Genomic DNA, 27,111 nt, shown 5'->3' with positions numbered 1-27,111 from the left:
AACTGACACTTAGTTCTGTGTTCAAAGGCTCAGGAAAGGGAGTAATGGAGCCATCCAAATGTTTGAGAGGAGCAAAGTGGAGTCTGGCTCCTAGCCCTGTAAGGTCAAGATCTGCAAAGCTACTGAAGTATCCGTGTGAGCAGTTTGATGTATCTCACCTTGAATCTTACCTACACTTAGACTACAATAATTTTTATAAGATACATAAATCCTACGTACATATCAATTCAGCTACCCAGGTATTTTTTAAATCAATACTACGATACGGGAGTTTACATCCTATCTTAATTTTGCCTTACTGTAGCCTATATTTAATAGCCATTTCGGGCTCTTGAATGAATAGCTCAAAATTATTTCACTCAAAATTATTTCAATGGGGAAGAGGCAAGGCATATGATTTATGAATACAGTGGGATAAAGTTTATATTTCCCAAGGAGTGTAATTAGACAAAATTCCTGGGAACAAATTCATCTGTATTCATTGTATTGGGAGAGAGGAGCTCTTTTTCCCTTCAGTTTCTTTTCTAAAAATGTGTGTGTTTTATATCCTTAATGCAGAACAGGCTGGAAAATCTGAGGAGATGGCAAGGAATATGTTTGTTTGCTTTGATTTATAGTGTCGGCAATCTCTCACGTTCTCAGAGTTTGGCCTTCTTGTAAAATGGTAAAAGCTAATCAAGTGTCTGTTCCTTAAAATTCAGTTAACTTGTAGCTTCAGTTGCCTCAAAACATTAGACATTTAAAATTAATCCAAATACTACAGTTTTAATTCTGGTACATAAGCACACCAACACATATACTATATTGCAGGGTGTACCATCTTTACATGGATCTTTATATGGAATAATTTTATGAGCAAACCAAGTTAAATCATTTTTGTTTTTATACCAACAGCCTTCAGATGTGCAAAGGGCAGTAGTAAAACAAGTAGTGAAGAAATAGATATGTATGTTATGAAATAATATTTCTATTTTCCCACCCCCACATTTCTTTTTTCCCCAGAAAAGAAGACCAAAAAAAAAGTTTAAATCTCTAGCCACAAATTAATTACTTAGTCCTCTTGACTTGATTTGACACTAAACTCAGGAACATATTTGCTAAATCTTGTCCTTAGGTGCAGGATGCCTTACGTAAAATTAGTCAAACGTAATTTGCAGGAAAGGCAAAAACATGTTTACTCAAAATGGCTATAAACAAAGCAAATACTTTCATACTCTTTAGCTTTCCAAACAGATGTATAAACAGGGCGTGATAGCTAGCATGTTTATTAACATAACCTTGTTGCAGAGAGCACCCTAGTGTTCCACCCTCGGGGGCAGACCCAAGCCCCAGGTCTGACGCAGAGCCAACCTACACTAAGTCACGCAATGTGCACTCAGCCAGTTAGTGCCCTTCCTCCCACGAACACATGTTCCAGAGATCCCTCACTTGGGTCCTTAGGTGCATGCAGAACCCCACATAGCTCAGTGTTCACAGGAAGAAATTCCTCTTGCTTCTTGTGGCCCTTACCACTTCTTTGGATCAAAACTCTTGTGTTTCTGCTTTGTTAAGTTGAACTTGAAAGTCTTGGAGTTCAGGAGCTATGTCTGAGTCGGCAAATACCCCACAGAAAGCTGCAGTTGTTGGTGCTTACGAATGTGTTTGTATGGCTACAAAGACACAGAACGAGGGTCCAGAAGGAAGAAAGAATAGACCCAGCGGTCATGACAGGCCTCTAACATCTGCTGCAGGCCTTCTGGCTCCTCTCGCAGACACAGATACACCAGCTGATGAACACAGGCCTGGAAACTCACTGAGCAGGTCAGGACAGGTGGTTGCGGGCTGGGAATGAGTGCGGTGAGGGACACGGGGCTATGTAGTGAAAACATCCAAGAAGCTAATGAACCTGGCTGTGGGCACAGACTCTCAGATGGTCCAGCCCCAGGCACCCTTTCCCCTCTCCCACCATGACACTAGATGCCCAGACCACAGGGCCATCTCTAAGGGGAGGGTGCTCTTGCCTCTGGACAGGCCAGTGCACTCTCCATCGAAGTGTCTATGGCTTCCCTCTCCTCAGACTGGGTTGGAGTCCAGGGAGACCCTCATCCCTTCCCTGAGGAACGCTAGGCAACACTGCCAGAGCTGTGGTTGTGGATTCCCTGGGGTGGGCACGACAAGTAGGGCATTGTCGGCTCTCAGCGGTATCCATCTGTCTGGATCCAGGAATGGTGGCTCCAAGGACAGGGCTCTGGCTCTGGCTGAAATAATATTTCTATTTTCCCACTACCCAAGGCTCTCCCAAGGGGGCAGCTTCTCAGCCATCTGTGATGCCAAACAGCTCCCGCATGAGGGGGCTGGCGAACGGGTGTATGTCTTGAATGCGCAGCAGCCTCTGGGTGTGCTGGGCATTGATGCTGCGGAGCTCGGTGAGAATAGCCATGATCTTCAGGAACAGGAACCTGCAGGCCAGCCAGAGGAATAATTGGGAGTGCGGCCCACCCTTGTCCCCATCCACCAACCCTGGGACTGCTTTGAAGTTGCACAAGTTTGAGGGTATTACTCTTAGAACATCTCAGGCAAGCCAAGAGACAAGGTTCAGTTGAATTCCTTGAGCTCCTCCTCCTAGTCGGCGGATGAGAAGTGCAGGACAGACTTGGAGGGACTGAGGTGTGGACTTACACTCCTCCCTCACCCCTCATGCCTTCCATGGGAAAATCCAGGCACTGCAGGGGCCGCGCACAGAGAGCAATCTAGGGGACAACATGGCCTTGGCGCATGGCTGTGGGCCAGGACCAAGCAGCGGAGTCGTGGAAGCAGCAACTACAGGATGACCTGCCGATCCTTCCTGGATCCAGCCTGGGATCTAGTGTCTAAGAGCAGTTTCATGCCTTAGTTTTTGCGTGATGCCTCCCAGCTCCATGCAGGGAAAGACCAAGAACATCAGGATGTGGCCCAGAGGCTGAGCTCAAAATAAAGTCACAGCTGGCCAAGCAAGGACTTGGGATTTGAAGTTCAGCCAACACACCTCGTGCAGGCCTTCACCCCTCAGGGCCTGGGCCCGTAGGACTGCTGAGAGCCAGCGCAGGGATGGAAACCCCTGTCTGGCCGAGCCCTGAGCAGCCTTCGTCCTTTGGCTGTGGCCAGCACAAACTACGGACTTTCCTACCCTGCCTGTTTGTGCTTGTTCCTGGACGGGATTGGGGAGCACTCAAAAGGTCCACCTTCTGCCACCTCCAGATCCCACCCATCTGTCTGGGGACCCTGAGGCAGTCACCCTGAGTCTCCAGCCCCTTGCAGGGGAGTGGTGGCACCCATTTCATGGGTCTGTGTTCAAGATTAAAGGGGTCAAATCATGTAAACTGCTTGGCCCCAGGGCTGGCACTTCTCAGTGCAAATTTATTTATTACTACCATCACGGTTTTTGTCATGGTTATTTTTACTACCATGCTGGTTACTGCTGGCTATTGGTAGAAGAGCCTGTAGGAGCCTCTGGGAGTACTCCCTGGTGGTTCCTATTCCTGCTGACAGGAGTGGAAAAGGGCAGACAGGAGCAACGTCCACAGCTGGGCATGGCCTCTGGCCTTTCCTCAAGTTTCTCCATTGCTGGGCTGGAACTCAGGCTGACTGGGCTGGGGGCCTTAGTGGAGGTCACAGAACAGGGCCCCAAAGCCCCGGGAGTCAGAGGCTGCCCCAGGAGAAGCTCTGGCCTGCCCTCTCTGAGAGGCCCAGAACAGGTGGGGTGCCTAGAGGAGGGGGCTGCTGGAGGGAACCCCTCACACCCTCCCTGCTTGCTGCTCACCGGTGGGCAGGCTGGGGCCGGCTGCACTCGATGTAGGCCTTCAGGGCAATGGCAAATCTCTCCTGCAGCTGGTCCACCACACTGCGCTGCACCACACCTGGGCGGTCTGCGGGGGACGGGAAGACAGCGTGGTGCCAGCAAGGCCGTGGGGGCAGACAAGATCGGGCCAGCCAGAGAGTGCAAATGGCCAGCCAACCACCTTCCGGAGCCAGAGGCACCCAGGCAGGGAAGGGAGGATGGCACTCGAAGGGGACATCACCCCGCCAACCCAGGGAGAAGCTAGCCAGGGACCCCCTCCTGGCCATGCAGCAAACGGGGGCAAGCCCAGAGGCTGGGACCCTCCCTGGGGAGGGCAGGGGTGGGCTGCCACCTCCTCCTAAAGCTGAGGGAATGCAAGCAAGCCTGGGGCTGGAGGTGCTGGAGGGGAGTGGCCAAGCAGGCCAGGTGGGGTCGTCACCTGGAGAGAAAAGAGAGATGGCCTGCATCAGCACGTACTCCTCCCTATGCAGCTGCAGCTTCTTCAGCCTGTAGTGGAACTTCAGCACCGGCTCCAGGAGAAGCTGCTGGAAGCCACCTGTGGGTGGGCAAAATTCTCAGCCTTCCCTCACAGAGGGCTTGTTTGCCGGTCGACCGGTCTCTGCCCTGCAACCCCAGGACCCTCGGCCTGTCCTGATGTGGCTCCTCCCCTCCAACCACGCGCATGTTTGTCCCCCTCCGATGGGGCAGGCAGGCAGCTCGCGGGCACCTGCGGGGTCTTCCAAGCAGTAGGACAGCCGACCACACTCCCAGGTTCCCGTCTCTGCGTTGAACACTGTGTTGAATCTCAGCTGGCACAGCTCAAAGGTGGCCCCCTTTAGCAGGGAGATCTGGTCCTCGATGGGCAAATCCCTAGCAGAGAGGATGGGGGGGATGTGCCAGCTTCCAGACTGGGGGCTATAGGCCAGCCCCCTCCTATATCCAGAAACGTGGCTGGGGTGGGGGGGGGTGGAGGGGGCTGCAGATGCTTTCAGATAGCCTCCAATCCCTCCTCTGACAGCAGCCAAGCAGGTTGCTCCTCCCCACACCTCCCGCGGGGCTCCTGCTGCTGGGGTCTGTGCTGCCAGTGCAGCCTGCTCTCCCCTACTGTCCAGCCCATCTCCTCCAAGTCCCCCACAGCCACCGGCCCACGGTCCATGCTGCGGCTCCAGCTCCCCAGCCTCCAGCTTCTGCCTCAATTTCCCCACTTGGGATGACCGCCCCTCTGGCTTCCCCTTAGGTAAACCCTGCTGGTCCTTCAAGACAGGCTGTGGAGGCACCTCCCAGAGGTCCTTCCTCTGGCGCCGCTCCTTTGGCAGGAGCTCCATGCCCGTAGGCATATCTGCTTCCTGCTGTCTGTTATGGATTGACTGTTTCTATCCCTTCGCTCAAGGCAGCCCAGATGCCGTCAGCCCCCTCCCGGCACTGAGGCCAGGCCAAGACACAATGGCCACCTCTGAAATTCATGTTTAGGCTGACACCACCCCCAAAATCTGCGAGTTTCCGACTCCCCACAGAGGAGCCTTTCTACTAAGACCCCAGAAGGAACGACATTTAGGCTGGCTGTTGAGGGGCCCCCTGCCTGTCTTTGGTCTCCTCAGAAATTCAGTCCCTTTTTTTCTGCACCAGCCCCTTTCTTTCAGATCTATAATCTCAGGAAGTCGATCTTACTCTCTTATTTCCCAGCGCTGGCTCAGGACCTGGTGGGTAGTTGGCTTTGAACTCTGCACTCTCTGCTCCCAAATCGGGCCCCTCTGGTTAACTACAACCCTGTGCAAGTTCCTTGACCTTGGTGAACCTTAGTTTTCTATTTGTTGAAGGAAGGAGATCATCATGCACACCTCCAGGGGGGGCAGTGCTCACAACCGTGCTCACAAGAAATGGCAAGTAACCTCACACCACGATGTTCCATTGCGGGTCACCGGATGTCAGTGGGGATCTGCCAAGATCCACACGTGCAGGCAGGCCTTTCTCTTACTCCCCTGATCTAATGTGCTACATCTGACTCGTGGCCACCCTCACCCCATTAAACAAGGCCTCGGTGTCACAGGGGAACAGGTGGGCTCCTACAATATAACCTGCCCTGCCTATTGATGGGAAGGGTAGGTGGAGATAAGGGAGGGTCCTTTGGCACCAACATCCCCCAAATTCAGAGGAATCTACCCTAGACCCTTTAAATCTGCTGGCCACTGCCTGCTCCTCTCCACACCCCTCCACCCCGCCGCTGTGTCCTACCTGAAGTGGGAGATGACTTTGGCAAAGTTGATGATGCCTTTGAACATGTAGGTTGACATGTCAGCCATGTGGGGCAGCAGGGAAAAGATCTCTCTCCCACTGCTATCAGGTTGGGGTTTGTAGTTCCAGATGCTGCCGTCTTCCCCCCGCAGGCGCAGAGAGACCTTCAGTGAGCACAGATCTTCCCTGATCTGGCTCCACTTGGCAGCTTCTTCCCCCACTGGAGGCTGCAGGGATTCCGGAACCTCGTGACCACTGCTGGGCGCTTCTGGCAGCTGGGACAGGACCCGGAAGATGGAGAGAGGACAGGAGGGGCAGCATGTATTCTCCCAAACAGGTTTCTACACAGGCCACTGCTGCAGCCTGAGAGGATGCCAAGTGCAGACACACACACACACACACACACACACACACACACACACACACACGTGCATGCATATATACATGCGTGTGTGTGTGTGCACGCACGTATTTGTTCCTTCTCTCTGGTCCTCTCCTGTCAAGTGGTGTACTTCCTGGATCTATCAATGTTCCCTCCCATCCCTGCCTGGTCAGAAATGGGTTTGCTCTCTGCCCAGTGGAATGTAAGGGATCTCCACCTCTGGGTGTGTTCCAAGCACCCCTGACTTAAAAAGGAGGTTGTGGGAGCCCAAGATGGAAAGGACAGACTCCAGGGGTCACTGGCTGCCAGCTCTCTGAGTGGAGCCAATCGCCTGAGATACACCTGTGAGCACAGAGCAGGAAGAGAGCACCGGGATCAGACATGGCTGACATTGCTGAGATCACAAATGTGTCTTAGATCTATAAAACCCTTTCACAAATGCCAGATCCCCAACAGGTCCTGGGCCTGTCCTCAGAAAGCCCTGAGGGTCAACCACCCTAGAGCAACTCAGCTTCCAAAACTCTGTTTCTGGCTCAGGCCCACTTACTACCTGCTGTGGAAGGAGAGAACAAAGATTCTCTCTCTGAGCACATGTCAGAATCACCTAGGTGTTCCCTTTCAAAACACCAATCACTGGGCCCCACCGTCAGCGTTTCTGATTTGGCAGGTCTCGGGTAAGCTGAGAACTGGTATTTCTAACCATTCCCTGGGGCGCCCACTGATGCGCAGGCGGGGGCCACTCTTTGAGAACCCTTGGGAATGAGACTGGGGTTTTGAGGAGCTAGGATAATGTCTGAGCCAACTGGAGAGAGCCTCATACCCGGAAGTCCTTGAAATTGGAGAAGGTGGTGTCGAAGGTTTTCATCTGAGCATCCATCAGTTCTCTGATCATTGTCTGCTGCTCCTGAGTCAGCCCCTTGGCTCCCAGGGTCTGAGTGCCCATCCGTTCTCTCTTTTTCCTCCTGATCAGAGCCCGCCTCTGCTCCACAGCCGCATCGGACATGATCACTGAGGGGATAACCAGGGGCAGGCTCAGGCACCTGCAGGAGCTTGGCTGCACTTGGTGAGCCTCCAGGCAGCAGGAGGACTAGGGCTGGTGGCAAAAAACCCACCCTGTCCTAGATGGTGGACTCCCCTGGAGAAACACTGGGTTAAGGGCTGAGAGTGATGTGCAGCTGGTAAACTGCCCGAGGCAGTGGGTTTGTGACAACTTTGTGGAATACTGGGAAGAGCTCGGGCTTCAGAATTGAAAGATGCTGGGTTTTGGTCACAGCTTTGCCACTCGCTAGCGGTGACCTTGAACAAGCACCTTAACCCCTCCAGGCTTTAATGTCCTTCTTCATGATCTGGAGCAACAGTGCTCCCCTCACGCTGCTGCCACAATGAGACATGGCATGCGAAGTGCCAGCAGATTTCCTGGCACATAAATGGTCAGTCAGTAGTCTTCTTTGGTGGAATAGACAACAAACCAGACTCCTCAGAGTCCCCCCAAGGTATCTGGGTCTCCAAGACCCTAGGGAGCTAAGGCTGCTGCTCAGCACGAAATATTGGTGACCATTCCAGCCATTTCCTACATAGGTTGGAGCCTTAGGGCCTTCCATGGATTTCTGGAGCTTATGCGTGCAGAGCAAAGAGGTGGGCGTCGGTGCAAGCAACGGTGGGGACAGCCACAGGAGGGCCTGACTCTCAGCTGGCCTGCAGGAGATGCCCCTGTCCACAGGCCCAGGGAACTCGTCCCCTGAAAGAGGCTGCCAACTCTGGGATCAGTGGAGACATACGCACTGGAAGCTTTCAGCCTTTTCCCTACCAGCCTCAATCTCAGAGTGAGCTGGGAGCACAATTATACACCCAAGATTTACAGGTAGAATGATAGCATCCTATGCCACCTGTCTGACTCCTCTGGAATTCCTCCAAACACCAGGTTTGGGAGGCTGATGGGTACTAGCTGCTGGAAGGGTGGGGGTCGTATCACACCATGTGCCTCTGGCTTCCTTCTCCCCAGTTCCCCTGGCCCAATGTGGCTAAAACACCATGTGGACGATTATGAAAGCGACGAAAAGAATCGTGCAGGGGCACCTGAGGGGTTAAAGGAGCATGAGATGCCCACCACACCTCCCGGAGCAGAGAATAAAGACGCACTTTCTCTGTCAAGTCCTTGTAGGATGGACCTGGGGTGGTGGTGTGGGCAGGTGGCCCACGAGCTCGCCTCCCTTGGCCTGCCTGTGGTACACAGGTCTCAGGCATGCGCACACCCATGGTGCGTGTCTGCACACGTGCGCGTACACGTCACCACGCTTCCGCTTCCGTCCAGCCTGGGCCCGAGGCACACCTGGCCCAGGCTCACGATGCGCATGCGCCCCAGCCCGCGCCCGCCCAGGGCCCTTCCCGCTGCTCACTCTCCTTCTTCATCCCGCTCTCCAGGCACTTGCGGAGCCGGCAGGCCTGGCACTGACGCCGGGTCTTCCGGGTGATTTCGCAGGTGCCCTTCCGGAAGGGGCACCTCAGCCGGGTGTTGCGTTTCACGGCTCTCCTATGAGAGAACAGAGAGTGAAAGGCCGGTTCGAGGACACCGGGGCTTCCTGTGCCCGGGTGTGGTGGGGAGTTGGGGGGTGGGACGGGGGGCGGGGGGTGTTCCAAGCTACACGTCTCTCTGGACCCTGTTGTACTCCACACGACCCGGAGTGTGGCTGCCGACATGGTTGCTTTGGGACCTGCACTAGACCAACGGAGCCCCCACGGGACTGGAGAGCCTCGTAGCTCCAGCCCCAAAGCCGGGGCTTCTTGACTAGGGAGACGTCCAAGGTGCCGCAGCGCCTCCCGGGAGGGCCTGCTGTGGGTTCTGGCCCCCCACCCACCGCATGCTGACTGGCAGCCCATCTTAGAGATTGCAGGATGGGTCCTGGCTCTAGGGTCCATTTCTGGGCACATGTTCAGCTGCCAGGAACTCTGCAGACAGCCAGCTGGCTGTCCTGGGAGCTTCTGAGGGTCCCAAGTGGGCCCCTAGGTGGGAGCTGCTCTCTCCTCCTGGTGGGCAGACTGCCAACTCCTCACACATTCTTTCTCTGCTTCCCTCCTTTCTTGGCCGGCTTCTCTTCCTTTTGATCTGAGAGCCTCGCAGGGGGGCTTTGGTCTTTACTCTTTCTTCATTTGGACAATGGGAACCGTTCTGTGTAGGCCTGTCTTGCTATGAACTGATACTTTGCAGTCCTTAAGTTTTCGACCTCCCTGTTTGCCTGTTTCTAGATGAGACTGTTTTGTCCTATTCTTTTATTTTATGCCATTCTTTGCTTAACAAACACTCCCTGAAGTTGATTTGAGCACTAGAGTTTTGGCTTTTTGGATTCTTTCCTCTTTTATGAACTGATTTTCCATTTTATTCAACACATGGAGAAACAAAAGGGTTATCTTAGTGAAAGGGGCCCTTTCCCGGGTAAGATAGAAAGATGGAAGAGGAAGTGGTCTGAGATATTCATGAATCTCCTGAAAAAATAGAAGGCATTTGAACTGGCAACTGCCCTATACTCTGAAGCTGGGATAGGTCAGGCTGAGACTCTAAAGCAGTTCCCAGTGGGCTAATGGCAGAGCCCCAGTTAGATGTGACCCAGTGTGTTGGGGTGGCAGGTGGGTAAGGGCTGGCAGGTAACTCTACCTGAAAAAGCCCTTGCATCCTTCACATGTCATGACATTGAAGTGGTAACCAGTCGCCTTATCCCCACATACACGGCAGATTTGGGGACCCCCATCTCCTTCATCTGCACTAACAGCAGGCTTCGCAGGTGCTGAATCTGCCTCTTCGTAGGACACAAGGTCAGCATGGTTCCAGCTTTCTCCAGGTCTCACCTCCAGGTTTGCTTCTAGGCCTCTTGGGCTAGAAGTGAAAAAAAACACAGGAAATGAAGGGGCCGGGCAGAGATGTGCTGACACAGTCCTCCCTGTGTGCTGCTCCCACATGGTTCTGCAGACCCAAGAGCTGAACCACAGGAGAACTGGGGGTGGGATTAGTACTCATTATCAGGAAAGATGTCATGGTGGCGGTGTGTATGCAGTAACAGGGCCCTGTAGGAAAGCATGTGAACAGGAATATGCTGAGAGAAGGGTAAGAGGAAGAAATGAGAAGGAGAAAGAAAAGGTTGCCCGGGTGAGGTCACAGAAGCAATTCCTGAATGGACTTGGATTAGGAGCCCTTAACCTGGTCAGAGGCCCCAGGGACAGGCCACTTGTTAGAGATGGTTCTGGGACTAGGGAGACAGCCTCTCAGGCATGAGGTGGCCCAAGCTCCCAGAGAAAGTTGAAAAGGCAGGACAGAAAGTCAGTTTTCAGCTAAGTAATCAAGCAAATGGGGAGAAAGAGAGGAGACGGGCTCTCGGAATGCAGGAAGACAATGGCCAGCATCCCAGTCAAGAGGGGGCATAAGTGAGTAATCAAAGAACTTGTACCCGTTAGTAGACTTGTGTTTGAGATGCTTGCCCCAGGGAATGTTCACCTGAGAGTGTGTCCGAATTCTATACTTGGAGTGAGCACAGAGGAGGATGAGCAGAGATGGGAGTTGTCTTATTCATGATGCTTCCCAAAGCCTCTCTGGGCACTGATTGCCCAGGGCCACCACACCACAGATGATGTTGCCTTTTCTTAACCCCAAATAAAACTTTTAGTAACATTTCAAAATGAAAGTTTCTCTTTCCAGCAGCAAAATAGATGAAAGCAAACATTTCACCTGTAAAAATGAATTAGAAATTAATCTGTCCCACAATCCTGCTTCCAGAAAACTGTATATAAAATGGGCTGATGGGAAACTTGAACTGAACAGGTGTGGGGGGAAATCCCTCCTGATTTTTCAAATCATGATCCTGACCTCATATGGGCTTGCAGACAAAATGTATATCGAGAGTCCTCCCAAAAACCTGAAGCTAATGATTTGATTTAAGGAGATCTTGGGTGGGCAGTGCTCCCAGGCACCCACAGAAGCAGACACACTCTTCTCTAGGGAAATCACTTTCCACTGAGGTGCAAAGAATCACACAAATGATTTTCAAGAAATATGAGCAAAACCTCACAAATCAGGAATCAAACACTAAGGTGGCACCATGAGCAAGAGCAGCAAAAACAACTTACAGTGGACACCTGGGTGGCTCAGTGGTATAGGCCTCTGCCTTCAGCTCGGGTCATGATCCCAGGGTCCTGGGATTGAGCCCCACATTGAGCCCCACATCGGGCTCTCTGCTCAGCAGGAAGCCTGCTTTCCCCTCTCTCTCTGCCTGCCTCTCTGTCTACTTGTGATCTCTGTCTGTCAAATAAATAAAATCTTAAAAAAAAAAAAAAAAAAACAACTTACAGCAGAATTAGATGTGCAAAGAATTGTCTGCCAAGGGACAAAGGGAGGAGACATTTACTTATTGCACTGTGTCTGACTGATACAACTCTGTAATGAGGAGGTATTAGGATTATTGCCAGAGTCTCACGTCATAGCATTTGTGTAACTTTTACTTTGTTTTACCTAAGTTGACTGTCACACAGATCTGGTACATTCTGTGGTTCATTCTCTCATATATGAAGCCCCAGCTAGAGAACCCATGACAGCTTTGCTCCGAAGTCTGTCCCAGCAAACCACACCTCCTGGGGTCCACACCTTATTGCAGTCCTCTCTCAGGAGGAATCTGGGATGGCCTGTGTCTCGCTTTGACCAATAGAATTGTGGGGAAATGTCACTGTGCCGGTTGTGGGCCAAAGCTGCAAGATGGCCTGGTAGCTTCTGCTTCTGCCCTTTGGGGGAGCCCTAACCTACCGTGTGAGAAAAGTTTAGCTCTGCTGCTGAGGTGACACCCAAGGGGACCATGCAGAGAGACCATGTGCAGAGGGAAAGCCCTCATATGACAAGATGAGAGAGGTCCCTCTGCCCTCACCTTCCAGCCCTCCCCACCAAGCTCCAGACAAGTGAGCAAACCCTCGTGGACATACCAGCCCAGCTACGCATCCGGCTGATGCCACAGAGCAGGCTGAGCTCTGTCAACACAGAATGATGGGAGAAAATAAAATGGTGGCTGGCTTCACCCAGCAAGTTTTGGGGAGATTTGTTATATGGCAAGAGATAATGGAAACAGAACCCCTAGAGTTCTGTTAGAAATAGATCGGACTTGGGGGTGCTGGATGATGCCTACAGTTCTGACCCTGCTTCCCCCTTACACTAGTCCTTCCAGCACGGTGCCCTGTGGACAGAGAAATGACAGTGCCTGGGTGACTGGTATGTGCCAGCCACATCTCTTGTTCATGTGAATTTAATCAGACTAATTAAACATGCAGTGTTGACTGAATCCAGCTGGGCTTGCTCTAAGGGTTGCACCTGTTCCTCACCCGGCTCGGTAATCTGAGCATGCTGGAGAACTTGCACACTACAGGGAGGACAGGGTTGAACTTGGGGAGAAAGAAAGGAAGGAGAATGGTGCATCCCAGGGTGATAGCGGAGAGAAATTCTAAAGGAAACGCAGAGTTCAGTTTCTGCTATGGAAGGAGGAAGGATCCCCAAGTGCGGCTGGGGGAGGACTCTGGGATGCCCAGGAGCTGGGGAAGGACTTCAGAGGCAGGTGTAGAGGATGAAAACTGCATGGCCACTGGGTTGGCTTTGACAGTGGACAACGGTGGCCACTGGAGGCCCACACTGACAGCCCTGCAGAACACCTGAGTGGTGCTGGTTGAGCAGCTTCAGGCTCCAAAATGAGGCCAAATGAGACCCTGTCCGCAGACCTGGCATCTGCCGGTCAAGGGGGATTGAGCTGTGAGAGGCAGCACACTAGGTTTCAGTGTTCCCAGGACCCCAACAGTATGGGGTAGATGGCTAATCATGATGGAAAACCAAGAAAACCAGAGAAGTGTGTGAATATTCACACTCCTCACCAGCAGAAGGATTGTATGAAAAGGTGGTGCTGGGGAGAGAGTCTACTTTGGGGGAGAGGGAGGGGTGGGAAGCCATCCACTAGTGACCCTTGGAGCCAGATATTGAGAGACTGTGTGAACACAGTGAGCCATGCTGCGGATATACCCAGACTGGACACCGGGTATAGATGTGGGAAGCGCCTATCTTTTTGTTTTTAGGGAAGAAGGAAATGCCCAGTAGAAGGCCCACGATGTTGCCTGTTGGGTTGCCAAGTGTAACAGAGATGTCTGGAGGTGGAGGAGAAAATTCTCACCAGAGCAGGAAGAGGAAATTGCTAGAAGGGGGGAGATCAGGAGAGAAGCCCTCACCTGGGTGCCGAGGTAGATTTGGGAAAGAGACAGCCCTAGAGAAGTGAGAGTGGGGGAGACTCAAGGGCAGAGAGAAGAAATTTCAGGGACCTGTGTGACCAGTGGCCCAGGTAGCAAGGTGGGGGGCAGCATGAAGACCCGAAGAGAGTAGAGTAAATGGCCAAAAGGGAGACCCCAATGATGGGTGTTTTCCATAAGGCAGCAGGAGAGAAGAGAGACTTCGGTCAATACTGGGGCCAGGAAAGAATCCCAGAGAGAAAGCCGGACATGATCATCTTGGAGCCCCAAGACAGAAAGAGCAGACTGGCCGAACCAAAAAGCATCATGGCAGTTGCCAAAGCAGGACATCCACTGAGCTCTGAGTGCTATGGTTCAGGGGCTCTTCCACCTCCCCCCAACAGGCATCCACAGAGCATGGCGCTCATCAGAGCATCCCTTATAGAATATGGGCATCCTGCACTTTGCTCGGTGATTGTCCGGAGTCATCGTATGAGACACAGGTACTCTCCTCTTCAGCTATTCCCAGGTTCCCTTCCTGGCCAGTGAGCAGAACCACCCCCACAGACTCTGCCCAGCTAGTGTGGGAAAAATTTCGTCAAGTTCTCGACCCAGTCAGTGGGCAAGTAGACTTGCCAGGAGTCAGATTATGTGAGGTCTGAGGCTTGTACAACTGGAGGGGTCTTCTTCAAGAAAAAGAACGCACATTGCAAATACGGAATTAGGTACCAAAGAGAAGATGTATTTGTGAGAAAGACTGAGAAAAGAAATCACAATAAATTACAACTATTAATATTGTCCTTTGTGGGAAACAGAATAATGGTCCCCAAAGATTCGCATCCTAATCCCTGAAACATGGAAATGTGTTTCCTTATATGGAAAAAGAGTCTTTACAGATGTGATTGAGGAAACAGACCTCAAAAATCAGAGAAACTTTCCTGGGTCTGGTCAGAGAAAGAGACGTGATCATGGAAAAGTGGTCAGATGCTACATTGCTGGCTTTGAAGATGGAGAAAGAGGCTGTGAACTTAGGAATCCAGGCAGGCTCTAGACGCTGGAAAAGGTGATAAACAGACTCTCCCCTAGACCTTCCAGAAGGCACCAGCTTGCTAACATCTGGGTTTCACCCCAGTAATACTGACTTTGGACCCCTGACATCTAGAACTATAAGATAATAAATTTTGTATTAAGCCACCAAGTTTGTGGTAATACTGCAGCAGCAATAGAAAACAAGTAATTCCCCTCATATAGCAATGATATTGTAATGTCATTTTTTTAAAAAAAGATTTTATTTGTTTATTTGACAGACAGAGATCACAAGTAGACAGAGAGGCAGGCAGAGAGAGAGAGAGAGAGAGAGAGAGAGAGGAGGAAGCAGGCTCCCTGCTGAGCAGAGAGCCCGATGCGGGACTCGATCCCAGGACCCTGAGATCATGACCTGAGCCGAAGGCAGCGGCTTAACCCACTGAGACACCCAAGAACCCATGTAATGTCATTTTTTATATAAAAAAGTTTATATGGGAACTTTATATATAAAGTTTTTTCTCTGGTATCATTGACCAAAATTTGCTTTTTATTATGATAATGGGAATATTTTTATCTTCACATGTAGCTGAGGATTGTTGTCAAACATAAGAAAGCCTCTATCAAGTTTCTTTCGTGTAAGACTTCATATTTGGAAGAATTTTCCATGGTCTAATTCTTGGCTCCACACATTTCAAACTTCACTCCCCTTCTTTAGCTTCTGCTGGCACCTGCAAGAGTGGCGGACAAGCAGCAGAGTGGGACATTCCTGGGACCCATTGCTATGTTGGGTGGTTAGCAGTAACTCAACCCCACACGCAAGTAACTGCCACTATATGAATATGCCCAAACTAAATGTACCCCCAACTCAATCTCCAATGAGCCCATGGCCACTCCATCAACACCTGGCTTCAGGGAAAATAGGACAGTGGTGTAGAAACCGTCTAAAAACAACCATGCTTAAATATCTTACTTATGAAAATGTTATAAAAGGATTCAACTATGGGAGGGAGCCCATGTACAGAAGGGGCCCAGAGCCCCAAGCTTCGTTGTCTAAAATCAATCTCTGATCTGTTTCCATTGTCCCTGTCAACAAAGGGACACAACCTGCTGGAGTCTCCAGGAGAGATCACATCTCAGACTGGCTGACAGAGCCTTCACTGCTCAGTCTCCTCTGTGGGGCAGACTGATGCCCCCCAAATATGAAGTCTTACACGAAAGACTGATGCCAGTGTCAGGACCAAGCGCCTGGACAAACGTGCCAAAAGGAAGCCCTCAGAGAAGCCCTCAGAGAATCCCTTTCCTGGGATCTGGCTGTCCCCCCACCCCCACCCCCCTGCTTCTCTGCCTCACTGTTAACTCTTTAATCTTCTTCAGTGACAAGGACGAAGTCTTCTTTTTCTGTCCCACTCTGAAGGGGAAAGAGTGGGCTTTGGCTAGGACAGAAGGGGTCGGCAGCAAGGTGGGAGTTACAGGGAAATCTGGGGTTTTGAAAGGAGACCCATCAAATAACTTTTTTTTAAAGCAGAGAGATCAAGGAATGCTTTTAATAGGAAAAAACATTACTGCCTCCCCAGACCTCACATCAGAAGAAGACAGGATGTGTCAGATAAAATGCCAACATTTTATCTGAGACAATTACATGAGAAGAAATGTTGTGGCAGACAAGTATTCACAGCCTCCCCTCTGTCCTTGTAAAGGAGACACAAATTCGCCCAACCTGACCTCACAGGACGAGGGTGCTAAGGAGGGCTGCCCCCACCCACGGCCACCCTCAGAAGGGCTCCTGGTGGGACCAGGTTCTGGGGCCCTGTGAGGGATGTTTGTGACTGCTCTCTCCCAGGGAGATCCACCAACCAAGGGATCCACCAACCCACTGAGATCCTTTCCTAGTGACACGGAATGTCAGATATACAGACAGAGCCAACTCAAAGGGCCGATCGCTGAGCTTCTCCGTAGGGAGCCACCATTTCAAAGGGTGTCAAAACATTGCTGGAATAACTGAGAAACAAAATAAACCATAAATTGTTTCCTTTCCTACACTCCTGGACAGTATAGACGAGTCTCTATGGAGTGACTGGGGCACTCATGCATGTCACACTGGGTCACTCCAGCCAGCCACCGGAGATAAGACTCTGACAACCCTGAGCACCCTGTGAAAACTGGCAGACAGAACCAGAGACAGACTCATGTGTGGTGTAGGGCTGTTTGAGGGGAATGAGTAGACTATTTTATTTTCTAAACACTTAAACATGCCTTCTAAGAAGTAGTCTGGCTTGGAAAATGGCACAGAATAAATTACTCGTCTTGATCATGAAGGACACGATATACGTTTTGCATTAAAAAAAGTATCACTTGCCAATAAATATATGAAAAGATGCTCAGTGTCACTGATCACTAGGGAAATGCCATGAGACCTCCCTCTACACCCACTGGGGGTGCTGCTGTCACAGAAATGGAAAATAACAAGTGCTGAAGAGGATGTGGGGAATTCAAACCCGCTTGCGCTGCTGCTTGGAACACAAAATAGCGCAGCTGCTCTGGGAAACAGGGCGGTGGGTCTTTTTTGAAGAAAAAATAAAAAACAGACCATATGATCCAGAATTCAACTTTCTGGATTGAAAGCAGGGCCTCAAAGTGGTATTTGCATACCCATGTTCACAGCAACGTTATTTACAACAGCCAAAAGGGGGAAGCAACCAAAATGGCCACAAACAGATGAATGGAAGACACGTGTTATGCAGTATTATCAGCCTGGACAAGGAAGGAATTCTGGCACAGGCTACGACACCAATGAACCTTGAGGACATTGTGCTAGTCAAAGAAGTCCGTCGCAGAAGGACGAGTACTGTATGATTTCAGTGTAGGAGGTACCTAAATGAGTTTAACTAAAGCAGTTACACTCATAGAAACACAAAGTCGAGTGGTGGCAATGTACAGTTATTAGAGTTAATAACACAGTGTTGCTAACATGGTTAATTAGCTAATAATACAGTATTATTTATTTGGAAGTAGCTTGGAGTGGGAATTAAACATTCTTCACACATACACGCACACAGAGTTAACTGTGTCTACTGTGTGGGGTGATGGATGAGTTAATTATTTGGACGTTGGTAATCATTCTAAAATATATGTCTACCAAATCATCACATTGTACATTTTTTTTTTTAGGTTTTATTTATTGATTTGAGAGAGAGAGAAAGACAGAGGGAGAGAGAGAAGCAGGCTTCCTGCTGAGTGGAGAGCCCAATGTGGGGCTCGATCCCAGGACCCCGAGATCATGACCTGAGCCGAAGGCAGACACTTAACCAACTGAGCCACCCAGGTGCCCCACATTTTACATTTTAAATATATATGATTATATTTGCAATTATTCCTCGATAAAGTTTAAAAAGTAGGAGAATGTTTGCCAGGGCCTGGGGCAAGAGAGGAATAAGGAGTTACTGTTTAATGGGTAGAGTTTCAGTTTTACAAGAGGAAAAAGACCTGGAGATCAGTTTCACAACAGTCTAAATATACTTAATGTTACTGAACCCTACACTTAAAATGGCTAAGATGGTAAATGCTATATTATGTGTTTTTTACTATAATTAAAAAAATACCATCACTTGTCACTAAATAAATGTTAATCAGATATTTAAAGAACATTAAAAGGGAAGCCAATATATTTGACTGAAGTGTGTGGCCAGATACCTCAGTCCTGCCTTCCCTGGGAGGCCCTAATGCCCACAGTTAAGGCGGCCCCGGGAGCCAAGCAGGGCTTCGAGGAAGCAGAAGGCAGGAGGCAGAGACAAAGCCGAAGGAAAATAGTTGAAGAACCAGAGAACAGAAGGAACAGCAGTAGATCAAAGCACTACAGTAAGGAATAAAAAGATAACCAGGTCACAATCAAGCAAGCTGCCCTGGAGTTGATGGTCGTTAGCTTTCGAACCACACCTCGGAACCTCGGTGACAGTTAAGATCTCTGTCTGCTTCAGAATCTGCATGGGGTGAAGTAACCCAGAGCACATGTTTAGAATCTAAGTTCAGGGATTCTCCAACATTAACGTGCAAACAGATCACCTGGGGAGCTTGTTAAACGCACCTTCCAACCCCTGGGTCTGGCGGTGGGTTTCGGATGTTGCCAGCACTGCTGGTCTGATTTGAGTAGCAAGGACCTAAGAAAGCCAACTAACCCAGATGGAAAATGGGCTGTACACAACGGAGAAGATGACCGAGAGGCAGGTAGAGGGTATGGCAATTCAAACATTTTTAGGGTTCAAGAAGTTAGAGGAAGTAATGAAACACACATGCAAGATAACTGGTATCGTAAACTGTTGTTGAAAGTCGAAATGCGTTTGGGGGTGAGATAACTCCTTCCCAAGAAAAGGGTGTGGGGAGGAGATGAATATATATTTAATCTTCAAATGAGTCAAATCAAAAGGCTTTGAAGCCAAGTCAAGATTACGGGGAGGCAAGAGTGGGCAACTTGGGAGTTGAAGCGGCAAGGACTCTAAGTGGAGGGGAAAATGATAGAAAACTTGTGATTTTAGGGGTAGAAACTATTTGAAGCAGTAGGATTATAATATACTTACGTTTTATATGTAATATGTCTTATGTGTATAGTTATATGTATGTATCTACATGCATCATAAGCATATACAATCAGAAATGTATGTGTATACGCATGTGTGTATGTGTGTGGATATATGTCAGAACTGACCAGAGGGTAAAGAGGGAAAATAAGCAGCTGAAGGGAAGTTACATAAGTTTTGGGTTTTTGGGGTGCCTGGGTGGCTCAGTCAGTTAGGTGTCTGCCCTCAGCCTGAGTCAGGATCCTGGTTTCCTGGAATAGAGTCCCACTCAGTGGGAAGCCTGCTTCTCCCTCTCCCTTTGCCTGCTTGTGCTCTCTCTCTGTCAAATTTAAAAAAAAAGAATTGAATTTCTAAGAAGTTGACAGTGAAGCTTGCAAACTATTGGTTTTGTTCAATGAAGGGAGAAGGTTGGCAGGTTTTAACTCCTATGATACAGGTTTTACTATTTACTAAGTGTTGCCAAATCATCATCTCCTGCAGGGGCACCTGTGAGGTCAGCGGAGAAGGGCCTCTCTGTGGTTGAGCAGGGCCAGACAAGTCTTATTATCCCCTTTATGACTGAAGCCACTGGGGTTGTGTGTCCAAGGTCACAAAGGCAACAAGTGATAGAACTTTTCCCTTGATTCTAATTCTTCCTATAGGGCCAATGGATACGCTATGTACAGTGTAAGTTTTGTTTTTGTTGTTTTTTTTTTTTTTTTGCATTTTTTGTCACAAAAGACAGTGATAAAATGAGATCATATATTTAAAGTTTTTTTTTTTTTTCTTTTAATGGATCAAATACTGTGAACAAAAGTGTCCCCCACTCCTTGGCCCTGGCATGGGACAGGCACCCAGAAGAAACTCAGAGAGGAAATGTTACATTGCATAAATTCAAGTGAGAAGTCTGTTGCTATCTTCAGGTGGCCATGCAGTTTGGCCTTTGTGCATCTGGGATGCAGTCATCAGACCCAAGGGGTCAAAAAAATTTGTTCCTAGACATAGATCAGGGTTGAAAGCTGGTATCAGCCCAAGTTAAAAGTACACCCCGTACCATCTTCCAATATTTAACAGAGCACAATGACCTCTGAGTCAACTGCCTGTCTCTTCTATGTGTTTGCAGTGTTCCTACTGCATAGCGTTTCAGAATGTGACTAGAATTCATCCAGACCCAGGAGAGTTGTTTCTGACATTACATGAGGAATTTGGATGTATCTCTTTATCTTAATTTTCATTTGGATATTGTTATTTCAGTGTTTCACAGAAGTTCAGGGGATAAGGCAGGTGGATGAACAGGTGTTGGATGGCAGGGAACTCTTCCCAGTCCCCTGAAAATCCTGACACTTAGAAGGCTCCTGTATGCAAGAAGAGTCCCCTCACACTCCTATGTCAAAGAGTCCTGCAGAGAAGTCTCCAGGAAATAGGAGTTCACAGTATGAAATAATAATGAATTAAAATCAGAAACACTGGGGGAACTGGGTGGCTCAGTCAGTTAAGCGTCTGGCTCTTGGTTCTGGCTCAGGTCATGATCTCATGGGTTGTGGGATCGAGTCCTGCATCTGACTCTGTGCAGAATCTGCTTTTCCCTCTCCCTCTGCTCCTCCCCAGCTCATTTTCTCTCTCCTCTTTTCTCTCAAATAATTAAAATCTTCAAAACAAAAATCAGTGATAAAAAATACCTAGACATCAAAGGATTTGTGAATGGTGTCCCTAGAATTGTGCAGTGCACAACTCCTACAACTGTATGCATCAGCCCTGAGATTCTCCTCAGTCTTAATTATTACTCTGCATTGTGCTAGAAGGCCAAGAAAAGGCAGTAAGAGAAAAAAATATTTTTCTCTGTGTAAAGATGAGGAAGGCAAGAACAAAACTCTTTTATATATATAATATAGTTGTCTACCAGGAAGTTCCAACAGAATCAATTGATAGTTTTACAAGTATTAAGAGAATTAAGTAAAATGACCAGACAAAATATCAAAACACAAAATAGATTTTTGGGGCATCTGGGTGGCTCAGTCACTTAAATGTCTGATTTTTGGTTTTGGCTCAGGTCATGATCTCAGGGTCATGAGATCGAGCCCCATGTTGTGCTCAGTGATGAGTCTGCTTGAGTTTCTCTCTCCATCTCCCTCTGCCCCTTCCCCCCAACTCTCTCCCTAAAATAAATAAATAAATATTTAAAAAAAAATAACACCAAACACAAAATAGATTTTGTATATGTCAGTAAAAAAATCAATTAGAAACAGTAAAGCTATAATAGAAATTGACTCTATAATATTTCCTATGATAGAATAGGAAATGCATTTTTTTTTTAAAGTAGCAGCAGACATGTAAAAATGAGAATTTAGTACACAATAGAGGGAATGTTCAAATGACTAGGGAGAGGGCAAACTTAATTTGGAATATAGGACTAAAAGCCTATTTTTTTTAGGTGATAAAGTTATTTAAAGAAAGTATGCTAATACTTTATTATCATCATAATCTTAGGAGGTTGAGAAGGCTTCCCTACATAAGCCCCAAAAAACAAAATCCATAAAGGAGAAAATTAATAAATTCAACTAACTCAAAATAATAACAGCAATAACAATAACAGTAAATACTTCTGTTGACTAAAAAACATGATGTAAACAAAGTTAAATAACAAGTCACAGACTTAGCAGGAATATTTATTATATGTATATCAAAGGATTAGCACCAAGAATAAATATTAGAATCCTACAAGTAAGTAGAAGAAAATAACCCCATATAAAATGAGCTAAGAATATGAATGGGCAATTAAGAAGAGGAAATACAGGGGCGCCTGGGTGGCTCGGTCGGTTAAAGCCTCTGCCTTCGGCTCAGGTCATGAACCCAGAGTCCTGGGATCAAGCCCCGCATCGGGCTCTCTGCTCAGCCAGGACCCTGCTTCCTCCTCTCTCTCTGCCTGCCTCTCTGCCTACTTGTGATCTCTCTCTGCCAAATCAATAAATAAAATCTTTTAAAAAAAAAAAAAGAAGAGGAAATACAATGGCCAAGAATGATATAAAATGATGCCCAATTGCACTAGTTGTTAGTGCAACACTAGTTGTGTGTCCCCCACCCCCATTTCAGCATGTGACTATATCTCTAAGTGTACCTTTAAAGAGGCAATTAAGTTCAAATGGGGTCATTAGGGTGGGGCCTAATCCCATATGACTGATGTCCATGTAAGAAGGAGAAATCTGGAAGGCAAGCTACCAGAGCTGGGCTCTCACAGAAAGCTATGGGAGGACACAGCCAGACCTCAGAAGGAGTGACACCTGCCAGCTCCTTGATCTTGGCTTTGAGCCTCCAGCACCGTGAGAATATAAGTGTCTGGAGTTTCAGCCCCCCAGCATGTGGTGTTTTATTATGGCAGCTCTGCAAACTAACACATTAGTAATCAGGGACATTTACATATTTTACAAATGGGTTACTATTTTCACTCATCTCATCAGAAAAACCATAAATGTTTAATAGACAGCAAGCATCAGGGTATGGAGGAACAGTAACTGTCATTCTCTGTGGAGGGAGTATGAATTGTTGCAGTCACCGTGGAGGGCAATTTGATAACATCAAAAATTAAAATGCACATATTCTGGGGCACCTGGTGGGCTCAATCAGTTAAGCTTCCGATTCTCAATTTTGCCTGAGGCCATGATCTCAGGGTCCTGGGAGGAGTCCAAGGTGGGGCTCCAAGCTGGGTCTGGAGCCTGCTTAAGAGTCTCTCCCTCTTCCTCTGCCCCTCCCCCCCCAAAATAAGTAGAAAACTTTGAAAAAAATAAGACGCACATATTCTATGTATAATCCATACAAAATTATTGAGGTAGAGCTATATACAGAGATAGAAAGTCTCCATATGGAATATGGATATGAAAAGTTTGTTGGGTGGAAAACCAGAATGAGAATAATATGACAACAAACAGTTTGCTAGTACATGTACGTATCTGTGAATGCGGAGGATTGGCGATAAATGTACCAAACTGGTTATAGCAGTTGCTTTCGTGGGGACAGGGGACTGGCACTGGCAGGATGGCTTAAGGAGAATTTAGCTTTATCTATCCTGAATCATCATTTTATTTTTTTTTATTTATTGTTTTGAGTTTTTATTTACATTCTAGTCAGTTAACATACAGTGTAGTTTTAGGAGTAGAACTGAGTGATTCATCACTTACATATAACCACCCAGTGCTCCTCACAAGAAGTACCTTCCTTAATGCCCATCACCCATTTAACCCATCCCACGCCACCTCCCTCCGTCAACCCTCAGTTTGTTCTCTATAGTTAAAAGTCTGTTTTCTGGTTTGCCTCTCTCTTTTTTTGCCCCATGTTCATCTGTTTTGTTTCTTAAATTCCATGTGAATGAAATCGTATGGTATTTGTCTTTCTCTGACTGACTTATTTTGCTTAGCATTATACTCTCTAGCTCCATCCACGTCACTGCAAATGACGGGAAAAAAGATTTCATCTTTTTGATGGCTGAGTAATATTCCATTACACACACACACACACACACACACACACACACACACATCTTCTTCATCCATTCATCAGTCAATAGACATTTGGACTCTTTCCATAATTTGGCTGTTGTTGATAATGCTGCTGTAAACATAGGGGTGCGTGTGTCCCTCCAAATCAGTATTTTTGTATCCTTTCAGTAAATACCTAGTATTTCAATTGCTGGGTCGTAAGGTAGTTCTATTTTTAACTTTTGGATCCATTATTTTACAAAAAGCATGTAATCAGGCTTCATCACTTTAAAAAGCTATTACCTACTAACAATAGTTTAATCAGTTTTGTGGTTGTTTATTATGTTCATTCATAATAATTGAAGAAAAATTTGATAGCTTGAGACTAGGACTTGACAAACTTTTTCTGTAAAGGGCCATATAGTTAATATTTTAGGCTTTGGGGGCAATATTGTCTTTTTTGCAAGTATTCAATTCTGTTGTCCAAGGGCAAATGCAGCTGTAGATAATATGTCATTAATGAGCATGGCTGTGTTCTAATAAAATGTTATTTATAAGAACAGCTGGTGGCGGGGGCGCCTGTGTGGCTCAGTTGGTTAAGCTTCTGCCTTCAGCTCAGATTCTGGTCCCTGGGTTCTGGGATTGAGCCATACATCGGACTCTGCTTGGCAGGGAGCCTGCTTCTCCCTCTCCTGTTCCCCCTGCTTGTGCTCGCTCTCTCTCTGTCTTTGTCAAATAAATAAATAAAATCTTTAAAAAAAAATCTGGTGGTTCACATTTGGCATGCACACCATAGTTTGCCAATCCCTGGTTTAGATTTAAGTTTGTAATATAACTTAAAGACATTTTCAAAAGGATATTGAAAATTATACTTAATAAGTATATGGAAAAATTTATCTTTCTTATGAACCAACTACTTAAATAAGTAGTAGCCTCTGGGGCCTTGCTTAGAACATTCTGGACTCTGGCCATATCATTTGAGATCAAACATCCATCACAGTGGAAATAATCCAGTCACCTTGGCCACCTTGGTGCTGACCATTGACCTTTCCAGCCAGCACCAAAGTCACACAGCCATCCCGTGTGTGAGGAGTCTAGTGCCTGTCGCCGCTGACTCACTGAATCAAGGTTCAGTGGCCTCAGAGGTAACTCCTGACCATCCCCACACATGGTGTTACCTTCAAACACTGCTGGGCTGCTTTGTGGGGAGAAGGGTGGCACTGAGCTCATGTAGAAGAGGTTTTGTTCTGCAGGCCAGGCTGCCTACCCCGGCAAGTAAAGGTAGAACACAGACTGGGCCAAAGCCAACTCAGCCTGAGGGCTGGGGAGGGGTTTGGAAGAGCCTCTGAGGGACCCCTTGCAGAGGAGATCAGGCCCCGTGACTGTCCTGCAGCTGGGTCTCTGCCCTGGCCCCAAGGACTGACAGGAACCAGGGCTGAGTTGCTCCCAGCCCCCACAACCCCGCACCTGGGTATTTTTCTGGATCAGGAGACTCCAACTCTGCAACAGAGAGGGGGCCGATTGTGTGTATGACTCATTGTGGCTGATATAAAATTGAGATTTCCATTGTGATTATTTCTTTAGGGGGCAGGTGCATGATCAGGAAGCATGGTTAATGGAACTCGATATTAAGTGATTATCTGCACGTTTTTTTCCATCCTGGAAAGCTGAACAGCTGTAAGGCCAATATGACCCTCTACGGTGTGGGCCTCAAATGTTAAGATATGTTTGCGTTCCCACTTTTTTTTTTTTTTTTTTTTTTTTTTCAGGGATCTGGGGAGGCAATCTGCCCCTGGCAAAAGAGAAAGGAAGAAAGAAAACCCATACCTGCTTGGTGGCAACTTCTTTGCTGTGACTTCTCCTTTGGGGTCCGCTCTGAATAAGCAGGAACAAAGGATCAGGGAGAAGCTCGGCAGCCTTCAAGTCCTTGCCGTGCTGCAGACTGAAGCATTACCTTCCTCTTCCGCTTGTTACTGTGGTGAACACTTTGCCCCGGGGAGAGGCTGTGGCTCCTGCTAGAGTTCCGACCTAGGTTATTTCCCAGGATGTGAGCCAATCTTGTCTCTCACCTACATCTCAGTCCAGGTCAGACGTAGGCTGTAGGCTCCCTGTGGCCCCCATCTGGCACTCCTAAGTCCCAAGTCCAGAGCTCCAACTAGCAAATGAACCTATTACCGTATTTACTCTCATTACGTGCCCCCACTTTTTTCTCCAGTCTTCACTGTAAAATGCTGGGGATGGGGGGTAGTGTTGCTAGTATGTGTTTGGTCTAACTGGTTCTGTGCAAATTCATGCAACTGATGCTCTCTGTGCTGTGTCTCTGGGGCAAAGTTAATTTGAACCTAGGTCTCCTAACATATGTGTTCCTTTGTCTAAGCCACCTTTCTGGACAGTGTTACTTGACAAGATGATGAGCGAGGGCAGCATGTTCAGGTGAGAGAGGGCACCCAGGGAGAGAGGAAGAGGGAGGGGTGGGGGCTAAGCCCATTGCAGGGGAGCGTGACCTGCAGCTCTAGTGCTGGGACTGACAGATGACCAGGAACCAGAGAATGGGTCCAAGGCTCTGTCCTCCTCCAGGCCGGCCAGGAACCAGCAGTCCCACATCCTGCAGCCTGATCCTTCAGGTTCCCTGGGAGGAGCTTGATGGCTGTTCTAGCTCTTAAGGGAAAAGAATAGACAAAAGCCAAAAGCAGTGGGTTTCCCAGGATATGTTTCTTCTACTTGCTTTGTTTTAAAAAAATGTTCTATGGTAGGCGTGGGGAGTGGACTAGGTATGTTCTTCTGACAACAGTAGAGCTGGGTCTTGGGGGAAGGACAAAGGGGAAGAAGAGGAGAAAGGGCGAGGGAAACTGATCAGTTAGATGGACAGGGATAAGAACTAGAGATTTCTAAACAATTATCATGGTCATCTTGGGAAAATTTGGACTGCCTTACACATGTTTCTGATTTAAATTGTTTTTATCCTGAATTAGATATTTTCATCAAGCTCTCCTGATAAGAAAAGCAAGAATAAATATGGTTTTCTTGCTTCTCAGCTAAACTGGTTTCTTCTCTTCCCCTCAATTTTCCTCTCCTGGATGTGAGGAGGACTAGAATCTAGGTCAACCCTTATCCAGTGGTTGTTCACCTTGCTGTCCTCATCCAAATGCAGAAATAAGATGGTGCACGTGTCTCACTATTGGAGCTTCAGCCGCAGTGGTGACTGGGACCTATGGCCATGGGACTCCTTTCTGTCAGGCCAGTTTCTATCTGTCCAGAGGGGATTCTGCTAGGGCTGGGGAGCATTGGATTATAAGTCCCACTGGTTAGGAGGTTGACTTGGGCCTCAGACAGGGAGGTCCTAGAAGAGGTGAGATACTGGCTTGGGCTCCTGGGGGAAGCAGCCTGTCTAGGGTGCCCTGGGGGCTGTATTCTGGGCCTGGT

The 27,111-nt window shown here is 48.1% G+C and overlaps 1 protein-coding gene across 4 annotated transcripts; it reads right to left on the bottom strand.

Annotated features, from left to right (window-relative positions):
* Positions 1–756: 756 nt before the first annotated feature.
* Positions 757–25,824, bottom strand: NR1I2 (nuclear receptor subfamily 1 group I member 2). Of its 4 annotated transcripts, none has more exons than XM_082711643.1 (9): positions 25,516–25,824; positions 10,060–10,278; positions 8,807–8,940; positions 7,231–7,418; positions 6,029–6,303; positions 4,524–4,666; positions 4,236–4,352; positions 3,779–3,884; positions 757–2,438 (listed from the first exon to the last, which is right to left on the bottom strand). In XM_082711643.1, the coding sequence occupies exons 2-9, from the start codon at positions 10,089–10,091 to the stop codon at positions 2,294–2,296; spliced, it is 1,140 nt and encodes a 379-aa protein (XP_082567769.1). In that variant the 5' UTR covers positions 10,092–10,278; positions 25,516–25,824; the 3' UTR covers positions 757–2,293. The 4 variants fall into 4 exon arrangements, with proteins under 4 accessions (XP_082567769.1, XP_082567768.1, XP_082567766.1 ...); XM_082711642.1 differs by having other exon boundaries at positions 4,274–4,352; XM_082711640.1 differs by having other exon boundaries at positions 3,779–4,352.
* Between the last annotated feature and the right edge of the window lie 1,287 nt (positions 25,825–27,111).

The sequence above is a fragment of the Mustela nivalis genome (genome assembly GCF_964662115.1).
Source record: "Mustela nivalis genome assembly, chromosome: 1".
Lineage (NCBI taxonomy): Eukaryota > Metazoa > Chordata > Mammalia > Carnivora > Mustelidae > Mustela > Mustela nivalis.
This window is presented reverse-complemented; position numbering and strand designations above follow the sequence as displayed.

Bases quoted from the DNA above. Each gene is read 5' to 3' on its own strand.
- NR1I2 (XM_082711640.1), bottom strand. From the start codon at position 10,091: ATGACATGTGAAGGATGCAAGGGCTTTTTCAG. The intron at 8,941-10,059 runs GTAGAGTTACCT...GTTCTCTCATAG, and splicing joins GGATGCAAGGGCTTTTTCAG to GAGAGCCGTGAAACGCAACA. The intron at 4,667-6,028 runs GTAGGACACAGC...CCTCTCTGCTAG, and splicing joins AAAGTCATCTCCCACTTCAG to GGATTTGCCCATCGAGGACC.